This window comes from Primulina huaijiensis, chromosome 5 (genome assembly GCF_012295235.1).
Source record: "Primulina huaijiensis isolate GDHJ02 chromosome 5, ASM1229523v2, whole genome shotgun sequence".
Classification (NCBI taxonomy): Eukaryota; Viridiplantae; Streptophyta; class Magnoliopsida; order Lamiales; family Gesneriaceae; genus Primulina; species Primulina huaijiensis.
In genome coordinates, this window is record NC_133310.1 from 22,914,114 (window position 1) to 22,929,362 (window position 15,249).

The window sequence follows — 15,249 nt, forward strand, 5'->3', positions numbered from 1 at the left end:
TATTTTTATTTACAAATTTAGTGTATAATTTTCTTTTTATTACTAATTTTTATATAATTTTCGGTAAATGCTATGAGAAATCTGGAAGCTTGCCACCCCATGCATTTATTTACGTCGAAAATTTTCTTTTCAACTTCTTCTTCTCCTTCTGAGAATCCAAAACCAATCAAACGAATCGATCCATTGATGTTTCCTGCCGAGCTGACTCAACAACTCACTTCTTACATTCTCACTTCTTCGATTCTTCCATTCATTTTTCTGTTGATCTTTTATGTTTTTGTTTTTTAATCCATGTTTCCTTACACATATAATGATATATACGCGTTCGTCTGCATTCCCAGATTCTTATAATCATTGATGATATTCTTTTGTTGTTCGTGATTCATTGTCGCGCAGGCTTTAAAGTTGCATTCGTTTACGGTACTGCAAATTATTGGGTGGTTTCTTCTTCAAGATTAATATCGTATTGTATTGCTTCAGAAATATTTTGCTTTCCTGGCTTCAATTTCATTCATCAAAAGATTGTGATTTTTGGGGTTGTTTCTCTGTTACATAGCCAAGATCGTCTTTTTGGGTTGAATTGTTTGAGGGTTTTTAGATTAAGGTTGTGTTGATCTGATATTGATGGTTGAAACCTTTGTGGCTACATTGCTGTGAACGAGATCAACAAGGGAATGTTTGGATGGTTACATTCGAGAGGGTTAGGTATTATTTGAGGTTATCCAGTATTTGATGGGGAATACATGTGTAGGTCCAAACTTGGGCGAAAAAGGCTTCTTACAATCCGTGACAGCTGCCGTGTGGAAAACTCGGCAGCCGGAGACCCTTCCGCCTCCAAATCAAGAACAAGAAGCCAGCAGTGCTAAAAACAAGAATGTCAATAAAAACAGTGACAGCCCAGTGAGTCCAGAGATCAAAATCTCTGATTCCTGTCAGTCTTGTGTACAAAGCGCCCCGCCAACGCCAATTAAAATTGCAGCTGAGGAAGCTTACTTCGTGGATCCCCAAAATCTGGTAAATCCAGAGGTGAAGGCCGGTGATCATAGTAATACAAATACTAATGACGCCAGTAACAAGCCGAAAGATGGGACGAAACATAATAAGCCTACTCATATCAAGAGAGTGTCGAGTGTAGGACTGCAAGTTGAATCAGTTTTACAACGAAAAACAGAAAATCTAAAAGAGATATATAGTTTAGGGAAGAAGTTAGGACAAGGGCAATTTGGAACAACATATTTATGTGTGGATAAGGTAACCAACAAAGAGTTTGCCTGCAAATCTATTCCAAAGAGGAAGTTAACTACAGAGGAGGATGTGGAGGATGTTAGGAGAGAAATTCAGATAATGCACCACTTGGCTGGACATCCTAATGTAATATCTATTGTAGGAGCTTATGAGGATGCCATGGCTGTTCATGTTGTAATGGAGCTTTGTGCGGGAGGAGAACTATTTGACAGGATCATACAAAGGGGCCATTATACAGAAAGAAAGGCCGCGGAGCTTGCCAGGATAATAGTTGGTGTTGTGGAAGCGTGTCATTCCTTGGGGGTTATGCATAGAGACTTGAAACCTGAGAATTTTCTTTTCGTGAACGAGCAAGAGGAGTCACCTCTTAAGACCATTGACTTTGGGCTTTCAATGTTTTTTAAACCTGGTACTCATGAATGAAGCTTTTATCTAATTTTGGTTTGTTTACTTAAATATATGTATCTGAGTAACGAATAGTTCTGCTGTTGACCTCACAAAATGGCCATTATAGTGATTTTGTGCATTAAGTGAAGATGGAATTTTGTATAACCTTATCATTAACCTTTGTTAATAATTTTACATGACCTCGGATGATTCAGCAGAAATGCATGAATTTTCAAAATTAGCTAGAGAATCCCTCTCTCTGTCTACCTATTTTTTGTATTTTAGTCCTTTTTTCTCTGCCCTGATTAGGTTTGAAAAATATAATTTGTCAGGTGAAACATTTTCTGATGTGGTTGGGAGCCCGTACTATGTAGCCCCCGAGGTGTTAAGGAAGCACTATGGCCCAGAATGTGATGTCTGGAGTGCAGGAGTTATTATTTACATTTTGCTGTGTGGAGTTCCACCATTTTGGGATGGTAAGCAATTTTTCTCCTTATTTCTTGTTTTTTCATTTCATATATATTTATTATGCTTGAAACTAGCAGTTATCTGATTCTTTGCTTGAAATCTTGTGTTCTGGATTAGAATCGGAACAAGGAATATTCGAGCAGGTTCTGAAGGGGGAGCTCGACTTTATATCAGATCCTTGGCCTGATATATCCGAAAGTGCAAAAGATCTAGTCAGAAAAATGCTTGTGCGAGATCCCAAGATGCGGCTATCAGCCTATCAAGTTCTTTGTGAGTATACCACATGTGCATTTATGAACAGCCTTATAATATAACACCTCCTAGTTACTACTGCTGTTCTGTAGTAAAAATACAGTATCATAGAAGACCTGAAGAATTAATTAAGAGTTGACCACGTTATGCATAAGTAATTGTTGATGGTGTTGACAAGGCTTATCATTCTGAAGGAAAATGCATGCAATAGACTAGAAACTTGCATGAGTTTCGACCGAGATTTGTTAGCATTAACCTCTTCTGTTCGACAATTGAAAGGATTTATTGTGTATAAGCTTCCTCATAAGTCTGCATATTTTGAGTAAGATTTGATAGAGCCTGTGAGCTGTTGTTTTTTGACTGCTTAAGGATGAATGAATTCAAATTCTGAATGAATTTTATAGACACAATACATTTGTGCAGGCCATCCATGGGTACAAGTTGATGGCGAAGCTCCAGATAAGCCTCTTGATTCAGCTGTTCTCTCTCGTTTGAAGCAATTTTCTGCCATGAATAAACTCAAGAAGATAGCCATCAGGGTATTTTATTGCAGTTTTTTCATTGTTTTACAGCCCACCTGTAGCAAAAAAAAAATATAGATCGTTTTGAATTTACCAGACATCAGTTACATAAAAATCTGCAAGTATTTTTCGTCCTAAAAGAGAGCCACGATTATTTTTTCTACTTTTTACAAATTGACACTCTCATCAATAGGTTATAGCTGAGAGTCTCTCAGAGGAGGAGATTGCTGGGCTAAAGGAACTATTTAAAATGATAGATGCAGATAACAGTGGACAGATCACTCTCGAAGAACTGAAAAACGGTTTGGAAAGAGTTGGTGCCGATCTGAAAGAGACTGAAATAGTTGGCCTGATGCAAGCTGTAAGTACAGATTATTTATCTGCGAGAAATTTCGTTCTTTAATCATTACAAATAATCAAAAACAATGAATATTTGGAGAATGACTAATCCTCAGAAGATTTCCTAAATAAGGGATATGACATCAAGAAAATCTCTACCAGTCAACATCGTAACACCTTTTATTTCCTTGATAATTCAGGCTGATATTGATAATAGTGGAACCATAGATTATGGAGAATTTGTAGCAGCGATGCTGAATCTAAACAAAGTTCAGAGAGAAGATCACTTGTTTGCAGCTTTTTCGTATTTTGACAAAGACGGCGGTGGTTATATCACACGGGATGAGCTCCAACTGGCTTGTGAGCAATTTGGTCTAGGAGATGTTCACCTGGAAGAAATAATATGCGAAGTTGATCAGGATAATGTATATTATTTTCTTGAATATGAACTTTAACATTTGGAAGAAAAGATTGTGCTACCAGTTTTACACCTTTTTCAGGATGGTCGGATTGACTACAGTGAATTCGTGGCCATGATGCAAGACACTGGTTTTGGAAAGAAGGGACTCAAAACGGTCTAATGATGGGGCTAAATGGTACTAGTAAGTAGAATAATCCTTGAAACATTCATGTTCGTTACTTGTGTAAATTTTGCTTTTTGATATGAGAAGGAAAATTTTGATGCATTTTGTTGTAAAGATCAGGTTGGATTTTAGATCAGGAACATGAGCTTCACGCTGTCCTTTTAGTTTTTTTTTCTTTGCAAAGGTTGCTTTCTGAAATTGTTGACCTGCAACTCCATTTAATTTTCCTAATTTATAAGGTCTGAGCCATGNCCCCCCCCCCCCCCCCCCATCATCGGATTCTATTTTCAGTTGCTCTTCACACCTTTGAAGCTGATCGAAGAAGGCATTCTACGGTAAGATTGACTGATTATTCAATCTTGTGCTTTTTTACTCTCATTTGAGATAACTGAATATTGTTATTGGCCATGAATCAGTTAATATAACTTCACATTTTGACCTTCTCCAAATCTAATAGCGATCAAGAATGAAAAAGAGAGTTTATATTGTGATTATAGACAAGATGGACAGGTCATACAAACAGGCTAAACAGCCACCATCGACACGCCTCACACATCACATGTCCCCAGAACTTCCAAGCACACAGATATCCCTTAGTAATCATAGAGGTTGTCATTCTCGTCCATGTGCACCCGACGCCTACCTGTTGAACCTCTCATGCAAATGTCCTTAACCAACCAAGTAATCGAAGAAGAGCGACATCAAGTACGATATTTTTCTTCTCAAATCCTACGAGAAGTCCAGAAAACACAAGTTCATTTATATAGAATAGAGAAGTACAGTTTTGACAAATTTAACTCCTCCAGTACATGCTTCCAATCCATTTTACCTATATCAGCTGCTACTCGATGTGCACACATTACTCCAGAAAAAGCAACGGCTATAACGCCTTGACCTGGAAAGCAACTATCGCCCACACAATACAGACCCTCTACGGCCTACAAGCTCCATAACAAGAAAAAGTAAATTTACATACCATTGTTCCCCTCGAGAAGGAGGTGGGATGAATGAAAGGATAATTTGCTTACAGTTGTGTTAAATGGCATTCCTAATAATCCCTTTGGAGTACCACGAGGCATTGGACCATATGTGCCACTATCCCGAGCCAGGTATCGCCTATGTGTCTTAGGTGTCCCTACCTGTCATATTTGGAAGCAACGCCTCATATGGAACCTGAAGTGTCCAGATTTCTGACAAGATCTTGAATGAAAATCAAGTGCTCTATTCATTTGAGCTCTCGAAAATCGAACTTGCTAAGTACGTGAATTTGTGAGAGGATATTTTCATACCTCCATAAAAACAATCGATGACTTGATCCCTGGGAACAATTTTTTCTCAAGCCTGCTTATTATTTTTTCGGACACAAGTTCCTTCTTTGTCTCGTAGACTTTCCGAGATACGCCCTGAGACAAAATGGTTAACCTGTTATATTTCACGGGTAAAGCGAACACATTAAATTAAATATATGAAAAGGATGAAGCTTTTACTAGTGGTAGATTAAGTAAATAACACCTCCCAGTCTTCTATGGAAGAAGTTGTGAAAATGTGAAGAATGTGGTTTCCTTCTGGAGCCAACGATGCATCAAGAACGGTTGGGATGCTCAAAAATACACTTCCATAAGGTTCTTCTAAATTTTTCCAATCATCCTACAAATCGAGTATCATGAATCGGGATAAAAATAACAATGAAGTAATTCCCCATTCAGAGCTCTGAAATCAACATTTTACCTCAAGGACAAAATGGTGACAGTCAGTATTTGGTGGCAAAACATGAGCTTTAACTCCCATATGTATAGACAAAAACGATGGAGCTTTAATATATGATCTTTGAAATCTTGCTTCTTCTTCCGGCAAATCTTCCAGTTTTAAGAGCTTGCCTATTAAAATAAATTCACAGTAACATGATTCCGTGTCAAAGAAAAAGGCAAGCACTTCAAGAAATGGTTGAACCGAGTTCATGGGAACAAACCAAATGTATCCCATCTAGTAGCATTCGATATTATGGTCTTTGCAAAGAATTGCCTCCCATCTGACAGATTCACCCCCACCTGCAAAAAGGGGAACAAGATGTTTTTTCATTCTTACAGATCTTAAAATGCCAAACACAGTAACAAGGGACTCGGGGAGCTGTTACACTCACTGCTTTTCCATTTTCGATTATTATATTTGTTACATTTGCCTTGTATAGTATCTCACTCCCCTGGTTAACCAAGCCTTTTGCTAATGACTTAGCGATTTCTCCAACTCCTCCAACAGGATAGTTGATTCCCCCGAAATGTCTGTCACACAAAACCTGACAACATTAAGAAATCAGGACGTGAGCCAAAAGGAACATGGACAAATATGTGATAAACCAGATTACCATGGCTGCGTTGATAATTGGTGTCTGCATAGCATTAACAGTGCTGACTATAAAACACTGCAAAAAATACAAAATCCGTATTGAATAATAACGAACAAACTGCCATTGTTTGGCAGACCAACAACTCTACAAAATAAAGTACTGGCAAATATAAAAAAGGAGTAAAGGATATACCTCTGCATCAATAAAGGACAGCAACTCGGGATCGTTGATGTACTTTCGAGCTATGTTACCCGCATTCTGGGGCAGATAGTAAGCTGAGATGAATATCAAAAGCATGATCCATATAAGATGTAATATGACCTCTGCAGCTTATGGCACAAATTTAACGACATAAACAAAAGAAAAAGGAATGACTGACTTCAAGATGTCCAGCTTTTCCTTGATTTGTTCAATGTGATATGGTACAAGTACAAAATATTCTATAACCACCCCATACGCTTTGAATATGATTGATGAATAGTTATTACTCATTCTTAATGATTGAACTGATGGTTAGAAGTAATATTATCAAATCATTAATTAGCTGTTCCTCCTTAAAGACACAAAACAGAAAGACAAGGACACCGAGTAGTTCATCTGACACCATTTTAGAGGCACCTGTATTATTAGTTACAAAATTCATAGGTTTACAAGATCTAGTAACTAGTGATAAAAAATGATACAGAAAATTCTGCAATTCAAACATCCGACAACAATATGCCTTATGATATCTAACGGACTTAAAATAATTAACAGTAGGGCAATAAGTATTTTTACCTAGAGTCAAGCATTCAAGTGGCTTCTTAAAAAATTGTCCAAACAGGTAGATTGGCTCCTCCAAGGATTTCAATTCCAGTGAATTTAACGCATTGAAAATCTACCCAATAGATGTTCAAGCTATCAAGGCCAGTTGTAGCATAAACAAGAGTAGAAAGAAATCACGTTAAGCAAAACAAACCTTCCAGCAGTCACCATAAAATTTAAGAATCCCCTCTTTCTCGTGGGGAAATTTACTGACAAGTTCCGCAATAAATTTGTCATACTCTTTGTGTACTTGGATGGAAAGGCTGTTGGGTAAATGATAGTGAACAGTGGTAGGATCAGGTATCACTTGCATCTTACATCCAACAGCTTCCAGTGCTTGAGTAATCAAGTTAAGATTCCCCTGAAAATATATAATATATATTTACTATGCTTAAGCAGGTGTTTTTTTGAATCCATGCTTAAGCATATTTTAATTCCAAGACAATTTCCATACATTAGTAAGGGCATCAAACTTCAAGTCAACCCAATCTGTTCTAGGAAAATATTTTAATTACAAGATAATTGTCATACCACAGAACATAATTGAAGAAACAAGGACACATTCAACTCAACGATTATAATTTGATATGAAGCTGCATAGAATATACAGTTATGGTATATAACCATCGAAACTAAAGAGACAAGTTCTCACACTTCAATCTAGTCAACCACCAAATAGGACAAGATTTATGATCTCACAGTTAAATATTTCATCCTGGAACCAAATTTTACCAGCTTTTCTGCAGTATAAAGACTTTTTTTTTCCAAATATCATTGCAAACAAATTTACGTTTTCTTTTCATTATAAGTAGGTTTATATCTAATCTCTCAATCTCACATCCAGCAATAAGTTCTCACCAGATAGCATAAGAAAAACCATGCCAAAACTCTTTCCATTTCATCACGTTCTTCATTAGAAGACAAGCATGTGAAAAGTAGCCTGCATCTCTAAATTTGGATGTTCACATCTTCCATCTTCTGGAAGTTTTAGACTCAGAATTCATCCGAGTCTTAGCCAAATAACTATGTTTAAGTAGGCCGCTGCCTTAAATGCTAACAAGAAATATTCTGTAATTCTTTTGCATGAAAGTGGACCAAAAGTGTTGCCAACAAAGTGGCATTCCGACTGCCAGTTACAACACTCAATATTTATATGATTTGAAAATCTGGTAGACCAATCTGTTACGCCTTCAATAGAAATTATAAGTTATAACTAATAATAGCCTTAAATCAAAGATAAATCTAAAAGGAGAACTACTTACAACATCAATCGCAATCCCGTTAACATTTGGCGGCGTTGTATATTAGAGTGGATGATTACTACTTGGATTCTTAGACTATATTGAATTGATCATCCACACAAATGGAGCAACCTCAGGTTAGCATAGAACTAAATTATCCAAGAAAAAACAGCTCAAAACCTTTGAATGAGGAGACGTCATTCAGTGATAAACTAACCTTATCACTGAAACCAAACATCACTGATGAACCAACATCAAAAGTGAATCCATCCCTCTGGTAAAACCCAGAGCTTCCCCCAGGAATCACGTACTTCTCCAGAACCAAGACTTTGGCACCTTTCACAGCCAGCTGAGTAGCTGCCACCAATCCACCAATTCCAGAACCTATAACAATGGCGTCATAAAAAGAACTATTTGCATCACCAACAAGACTACCCACATCTTCCATTGTTTTATCTACGTCTACGCCTGCTTTTAACCTAAAAAGGTAGAATCTTTTCATCTGTTCAGCCATCCCACCCCCAAATTTCAACTTATGAAGCTGGTGATCACAGCAATTCTGGGTCTTCAACGAGTTAAAACGGAATGCATTCTGGCATAGGTTTCTTGGTTTTTGGTCGCCAAAGCCGAACAAAGGATTACTCTTGCTGTTAGTGCTGAACCGGTGAGAATTCGAAAACCCAAAATCCAAGATATCCATAGTTGGCGTTCGACTTGTCAGAGCCCAGACCGATCCCATTTCTTGAAATTACGAGGTCACTGGATATTTGGAGCACGAGATCGATGTTGGGTTCGTTCAGCCACTTGCATTGCCTACTATTATGAGAGCAGGTTTTTGCGAGAGAATCGAATCGAATCGCGGGAGATTAAGGGATGAATGGAGGATACATATTCCATGTTATTAAGGTTAGAGATAAATATATATTTGAATCACCACTCATAAAAATTATTTAGTTGCTCTTTTGAATTGTTTAATTTTAAAAATAATAAATAATTATATCATTCATATAGACTCTGCCTAATAATTTTAATAAATTATTTTAAAAATATTATATAGAATCTGCCATTAATTTTAAAAAATATTAATATTTTTTTCTCATTCTATTTTGAACCCTTTCATCTCGCATTTGCATTACCCATCCGTTCACGATTGGCTTAACCCAACCCTATCTGAAATTCGCACCACAAAGATATGTATAAGAGTAGGTCTCATGTGAGACCGTCTCACAGATCTTAATCTGTGAGACGGGTCAACCCTATCGATATTCACAATAAAAAGTAATACTCTTACCATAAAAAGTAATATTTTTTCATGGATAACCCAAATAAGAGATCCGTCTCACAAATACGACCCGTGAGACCGTCTCATACAAGTTTTTACCAATGTATAAATTATGCATATATACAATCATATATAATTTAATATATTATTCATTTCTTATGTTCATCTTCAAATCTATTATTTTGATAATATATAATTTGGACATGTTTCGTCGTATTTAATAGTTGAGTGACTTGAACATCGTATCAAAATTTTATATATATTAATATAATAATGTTTAAGTTACACGTAGTCTTTTTTTCACACTAAACGTGTCATGCTTCTTGGTACCTGGCCTCTTTTTATATATTAGATTAGATTATATTGGAAATTAGAAATTAATTAATGTGGAGTGTCATTTTCAATCACCCAAATAAATGATTAATTTATTGTTTAGAAAACGAAAGTTTTTGTCACATATTTGTGATTTATCATGAAAATAATTCTTTCGCTTTAAGAATTTAAAGAGAGGCCTTTGGAATTGAATTTTTTTTTTTATGATTTTGCTTATAATGTTTTTTTTTATTTTGGCAAAGTTCGTAATTTATATTATTCCAAAAAATAAAGATTTGGGGTCCTAATTGCATGAATTTGTGGAAAAAAGAAAAAGGGTGGCAAAATTTAATTAACTGCCAATAAAGTGAGAGGCCAATTGCCCGAATTAGCAGCAGTTCCATGCCACCATCTCTCACACTCCCGTTGTTCCGCTTTCCTTCCTCTGCGAATATTCCAATTTCGTCGCCTTTCTTCCTCGCTCGCTTCTCTTCCACCACCGTCACCGCTGTTACTCAGGTACATCGGAACACCTACGAATGCTGAGGTGTATTTTTATTTGTTGTGCAACGGTTGGGTGTGGTCTGGGTCTGGGTCTGTGTATCCGCATGTGGGATCGAATCGTTAAATCTGTATAGCGAGATATTCTGCCTCTTTTCTTTAAAAAATGGAATCTTGTGTTATGGGTTTTGCTCTATGAATCGATGATATGACGAGCTTGTTTTGAATGTGATTATCTTGAGATTTGTACGTCTGATATTCTTTTCCTCTTCGTGGATGGATTATGTAGTTTTGATTTGCTAAAAATTCAAATCTTGCGTTTGCCAATATATTATTTACAAGAAAGGTGTGGTTTTTTCTGTTCATTTATGAGGATATACAAATACAATTCGCTCTCTCTTGGTGAATAAATTTGTTTGATCAATTTTTATGGATTTTGAACGAAATAATTTGAACCTTGCTTTTGAATCTCAGTGCTATTCCATTTATTCTACTGGATGTCGTATGACGGGGAGAAAATTTGATTTGGTGGTAGAGATGTACGTTTTTCTTGATCTGAAATCGAGCTTCCTAGTCTCAACATATTGCCCCAAATAGTTTCACGTTTTTGCATGCAAAATAGATGTTAGTGATATAGTGATGAACGTGGAAATTTTTTTTATCTTTTTGAATTTTTCATCAGTTATCTGGATGTGTTCTGAATGTGAATTATAATGCAGTTTTTCTGTTCGCTATATTGGCATTTTGTATTTCTGTTCGCTATATTGGCATTTTGTACTGTCGAATCTTCTATGATATCACTGATTCTCTGTGACTAAATGTTTCGTGATCTTCATTTTCTGTGTGGTTCATTAGTTTTATTATCGAATCATGTGATTTGTTTGTGCGAGGGTGTTATCTTTGGGGTCTGTCTATTTTTGTAAATTGTTTGCATGGGGGATAGATTGTAAAAGTTAAGTCCTAAATTTGGCATAGACTTCTCAAGTAAGTTCCTATACCTCAATTCAGTGACGTAAAATGTATAGAACGTGTACGTCTTTTAGCTGCATTATTGTCTAGAAGAAAATGTTGTTTAAAAATGAGTGGTGATGAAATTAGTTTTTTATTACTTTTTCCCCTCATTGTCGCCTATTTATTTACAGATTGAACCTAACCTTAGGATAAGCATGGACAGGCTTTCTGGCGCTGCACGTCTAATGATTGTCTCGGATCTTGACCATACGATGGTAAGTTTTTGCTTTTATTATCCAGCTTATGTGGATTGAACAAATGAGACTGTATAATTCAGGTTGACCATCATGATCCTGAGAACCTCTCGCTTCTTAGATTCAATGGCTTGTGGGAATCCAATTATCGTGAAAATTCCTTGTTGGTGTTTTCAACTGGAAGGTCACCCACACTATACAAGGAGCTAAGGAAAGAGAAGCCGCTGCTAACCCCTGATATCACAATATTGTCAGTTGGAACAGAAATAACATATGGAAACTCTATGGTACCAGATGAAGGCTGGGTTGAATTCTTAAATCATAAATGGGACAGAAACATTGTATCTGAAGAGACCAAAAAATTTCCTGAACTTAAACTTCAGGTATTGTCATAGATACAGCATACAGATTGATTTATATGAATTGAATATACCACTTGGTTAGTAAGGTTTGCATGGGAATATATGGTCTGTCTAAACATTTTGTGGCATTGCAGTCGGAAACAGAGCAACGGTTACACAAAGTAAGCTTTTATGTTCAGAAAGACAAGGCTCGGGAGATTATGAAGGCTCTTTCAACGCTCTTGGAAGAACGTGGGGTATGATAACTATTTCCCATTTATGTGTTACCATGTCAAGTTCAACTATGTTATATTTATGCAAAATCTTGTTATTTTATTTCACTGGAGATGAAATAGAAGCGGTTTTATTCAGCATTCTTCTTTTTGGCTTAGTCCCTCACCTCTCGGCTCTTTGATTTCCAGTTGGATGTCAAAATTATTTATAGTGGGGGAATAGACCTCGACATATTGCCACAAGGTGCTGGCAAAGGGCAGGCACTTGCTTATTTGCTTAAAAAGTTCAAGTCTGAGGGAAAAATGCCAGACAATACACTTGTTTGTGGCGACTCTGGAAATGATGCTGAACTCTTTAGCATTCCAGATGTACACGGTGTCATGGTCAGCATTTCACAAAATATTTGCTATTGTTTGCTTCCCCTTGATGGAATCTCAAGATTATGGCAATTAGTTTCTGAAAGCCTTTTTTTAAAAAAAAAAAAAAAAAAACCTATTACAGGTCAGTAATGCCCAGGAAGAATTATTGCAGTGGCATGCTGCCAATGCAAAGGGTAATCCTAAAATTATACATGCAACGGAGAGATGTGCGGCTGGTATTATACAAGCTATTGATCATTTTAACCTTGGTCCAAGTACATCTCCCAGAGATGATACGGATCTGTCCAGCTCTAAGATGGAGAACTTTGATCCTGCTTATGAAGTTGTGAAATTTTACATGTTTTATGAGAGATGGAGACGTGCTGAAGTTCAAAGCTCGGAGCTGTATTTGGCAAATCTGAAAGCTGTTTGTGTATGTTCGTTTCTCGATGTAACTCTATCTTTATGCACACATTGCTTGCATGCTTTGGGGTTGCTGTTAATCTGTTCTCCGCGCGTGTGTGTGAGTGAGAATCAAATGTTGCCAGATTCTATGCCGCATGAAGTCTGGGAGCGTGATATTTATGTTTATTTTTGTAGGTTCTTGTGTTATTCACTCTGGTGATGAGCTTTTTATTCATTACCATTTAAATGTTGACAACTGCTATACATTTGAGACTGTAATGACTTTTGTTCTTATTCTTGGCCAGAATAAATGAGCTCAGGATAGATAAGAATTTCGAAGACGTTTGTTATCTTTGTTAAGTCAGCCTGATGTTGGTTTGTTTCTGTAGAAGAAAAAGAAATGTGAAAGAGGATAAGTCACATCATATTTTCTTTTATTATATGACCCAAGACATGCCAATTTGCCCATAGATGGTTAGTTTGTGAGTTTCAGTTTGAAAATCTATGTTGTCAAGTGTATGGGCCGAATATATTTTATCAACTGGAAGGATGCACTCTCTGTACCCAGATCTATGTTTTTTTGTTTTCCTCAGTTTATTTGAATTTGAACTTAAACTCCGAAGCAGCCGCGGCTCGAACAAAGTTGAAAAAACTGATGTGTTTATAATCAGCTTCACTTTTAAATATGATTGTGTCATTCTTTCATTGTTTCTTTTTTTTCCCTGTATCGACAGTTTGTATTGCTGTCCTACTAGGACAAAACCAGTGTTGGAGCTTATTTCTTTGAATTTCCTGGTAAGGTATAGCAATCGAGCTTCACTATCTGCTTTCTTTTGCAGTCACCATCCGGGATTTTCATTCATCCATCTGGCATCGAGCAATCTCTCCATGACTGTGTAAACTTGCTTAAAACGTGTTACGGTGATAAACAAGGGAAAAATTTCCGGGTTTGGGTGGATCAGGTTTTACCCGTACAGATTGGTTCAGACTCGTGGCTTGTCAAATTCAAGAAATGGGAGCAATTTGGTAAATCTCGATTTCCCCGCTTGCTGGCGTTTTACTCGAGCATCCATTGAAATTGAAGCCTTTTACTTGATTTTTATGTCACACTAAAGTTTAGTAGTGGAAACAGATGCCATCTCTAATTCTAGTGCCTTTCTTGATTTGACCGAGTACTGGTTGTATTATGCAGGAGAAGAGCGAAAATGTTGTCTCACCACTGTTTTGTTGAGCTCTAAGGTAGAAAATTCTGAACTACATTTTGTGCTGAGTTGGATCCATTTCTTTGCGCTAATCCTTTTACATATGATTGTTTTACCCACAGGATATGAGTGTTGCACAAGGGCTTACTTGGATCCATGTCCACCAGACATGGTTTGATGGGGAAGGGCAAAAAGATCATTCAAACTGGCTATTCTAGGCTGCTTTTTAGGAGGATTAGTGCTGTTACTTTCTCCAGGTATTAATAATTCACTTATGCCATTCAACCTCATAAACATGATGGCTCTTATTTCACCTCTTGACATCAATAAATTAATAAATGATTTCAGCGTGTACTAAAATAACCACCAACTACAAAAAAAATAGTGGGCAAAAACTCTAAATCACTACCTGTGCTACAATTAATTTTTAGCCGCTTTTGTAATGGATATGATACCATGTTCCTACACATGCATGACTGTGTCACCTGATTTTGGTACGTGTATACGGTTTAATAGGGTTGGAATATTATATTAGAAAGGTCGATAGATTTAAACAAAGATATGTGTTGATTTTGAACATCAATAATTCCATAGATTTTGCTAATGTGTCGATTTGATGGAGAATTTTGGTGGTAAACTTTAGAAATATGTTCAAGCTGATGAATTGCAGCCGCCATGTTCGCCTCCAGGTGGTGGTCTTGCATGCATGCAGGGACAGGGATTGACATTGAATAATTCTCGATTAATAGTTTTTGAGATGCAAACTGGATATGCATGGCTGCAGAGAATTTTACAAGCCACGAAAAATAAAAATAAAATAAAAAGGTTGACGTAAGAACAAAGACAAACTGGGACTGTCAATATCTAACTACGTCAATAAGCTAATATTTGTCAAATTCTAACTATATAAAATGCGATTTATGCATACTTTTGAACTCGTCAAGCAATTCATATTAGGAATTAAGGAACTGAACATCCAGATCTTTTTATTATGTTCGTGAAATGATTTAGCAGCAAAGACCACCCATGGTCGCTCCACCAGTACTCACCTTCGAATAACGTAAAATGCCACCAAGAAACAGCTATTGTTTCCTCGGGAATTAGTCGGACGAAGCTCGTATGTTTGGGTTACCAAAAAGAAAACAGCTATTGTTGGAAAACGAAAATAGAGCATTGCTTACGGCCACGCCATACAGATAACAATTAAATACACCCCTTAAAAC

At 36.7% G+C, this 15,249-nt stretch overlaps 3 protein-coding genes across 6 annotated transcripts; 2 read left to right on the top strand and 1 right to left on the bottom strand.

Moving 5' to 3' along the window:
* The first annotated feature begins 285 nt into the window (after positions 1–285).
* LOC140977297 (calcium-dependent protein kinase 20-like) lies at positions 286–3,884 on the top strand. The gene is made up of 7 exons (XM_073441994.1): positions 286–1,654; positions 1,965–2,108; positions 2,218–2,370; positions 2,776–2,891; positions 3,067–3,234; positions 3,413–3,637; positions 3,713–3,884. Exons 1-7 carry the CDS (start codon positions 733–735, stop codon positions 3,791–3,793), a joined length of 1,809 nt encoding a protein of 602 aa, XP_073298095.1. The 5' UTR covers positions 286–732; the 3' UTR covers positions 3,794–3,884.
* A 379-nt stretch (positions 3,885–4,263) lies between these two features.
* LOC140977296 (prolycopene isomerase, chloroplastic-like) lies at positions 4,264–9,080 on the bottom strand. 4 transcript variants are annotated; one of them, XR_012175395.1, is made up of 13 exons: positions 8,403–9,079; positions 7,099–7,305; positions 6,918–7,017; positions 6,333–6,415; positions 6,159–6,215; positions 5,937–6,089; positions 5,766–5,844; positions 5,525–5,673; positions 5,309–5,443; positions 5,086–5,199; positions 4,825–4,969; positions 4,626–4,734; positions 4,264–4,525 (listed from the first exon to the last, which is right to left on the bottom strand). XR_012175395.1 is itself a non-coding variant. In XM_073441991.1 (13 exons), the coding sequence occupies exons 1-13, from the start codon at positions 8,922–8,924 to the stop codon at positions 4,452–4,454; spliced, it is 1,893 nt and encodes a 630-aa protein (XP_073298092.1). In that variant the 5' UTR covers positions 8,925–9,077; the 3' UTR covers positions 4,264–4,451. The 4 variants fall into 4 exon arrangements, 3 of the variants coding, with proteins under 3 accessions (XP_073298092.1, XP_073298094.1, XP_073298093.1); XM_073441991.1 differs by having other exon boundaries at positions 4,825–4,935; positions 8,403–9,077; XM_073441993.1 differs by lacking the exon at positions 8,403–9,079 and adding an exon at positions 7,803–8,180 and having other exon boundaries at positions 4,825–4,935.
* Positions 9,081–10,124: 1,044 nt separating this feature from the next.
* On the top strand, positions 10,125–14,963 carry LOC140977298 (sucrose-phosphatase 2-like). Its single transcript, XM_073441995.1, has 9 exons — positions 10,125–10,298; positions 11,423–11,506; positions 11,569–11,868; positions 11,982–12,083; positions 12,249–12,443; positions 12,562–12,852; positions 13,664–13,850; positions 14,017–14,063; positions 14,149–14,963. Exons 1-9 carry the CDS (start codon positions 10,182–10,184, stop codon positions 14,242–14,244), a joined length of 1,419 nt encoding a protein of 472 aa, XP_073298096.1. The 5' UTR covers positions 10,125–10,181; the 3' UTR covers positions 14,245–14,963.
* The last annotated feature ends 286 nt before the right edge of the window (positions 14,964–15,249 follow it).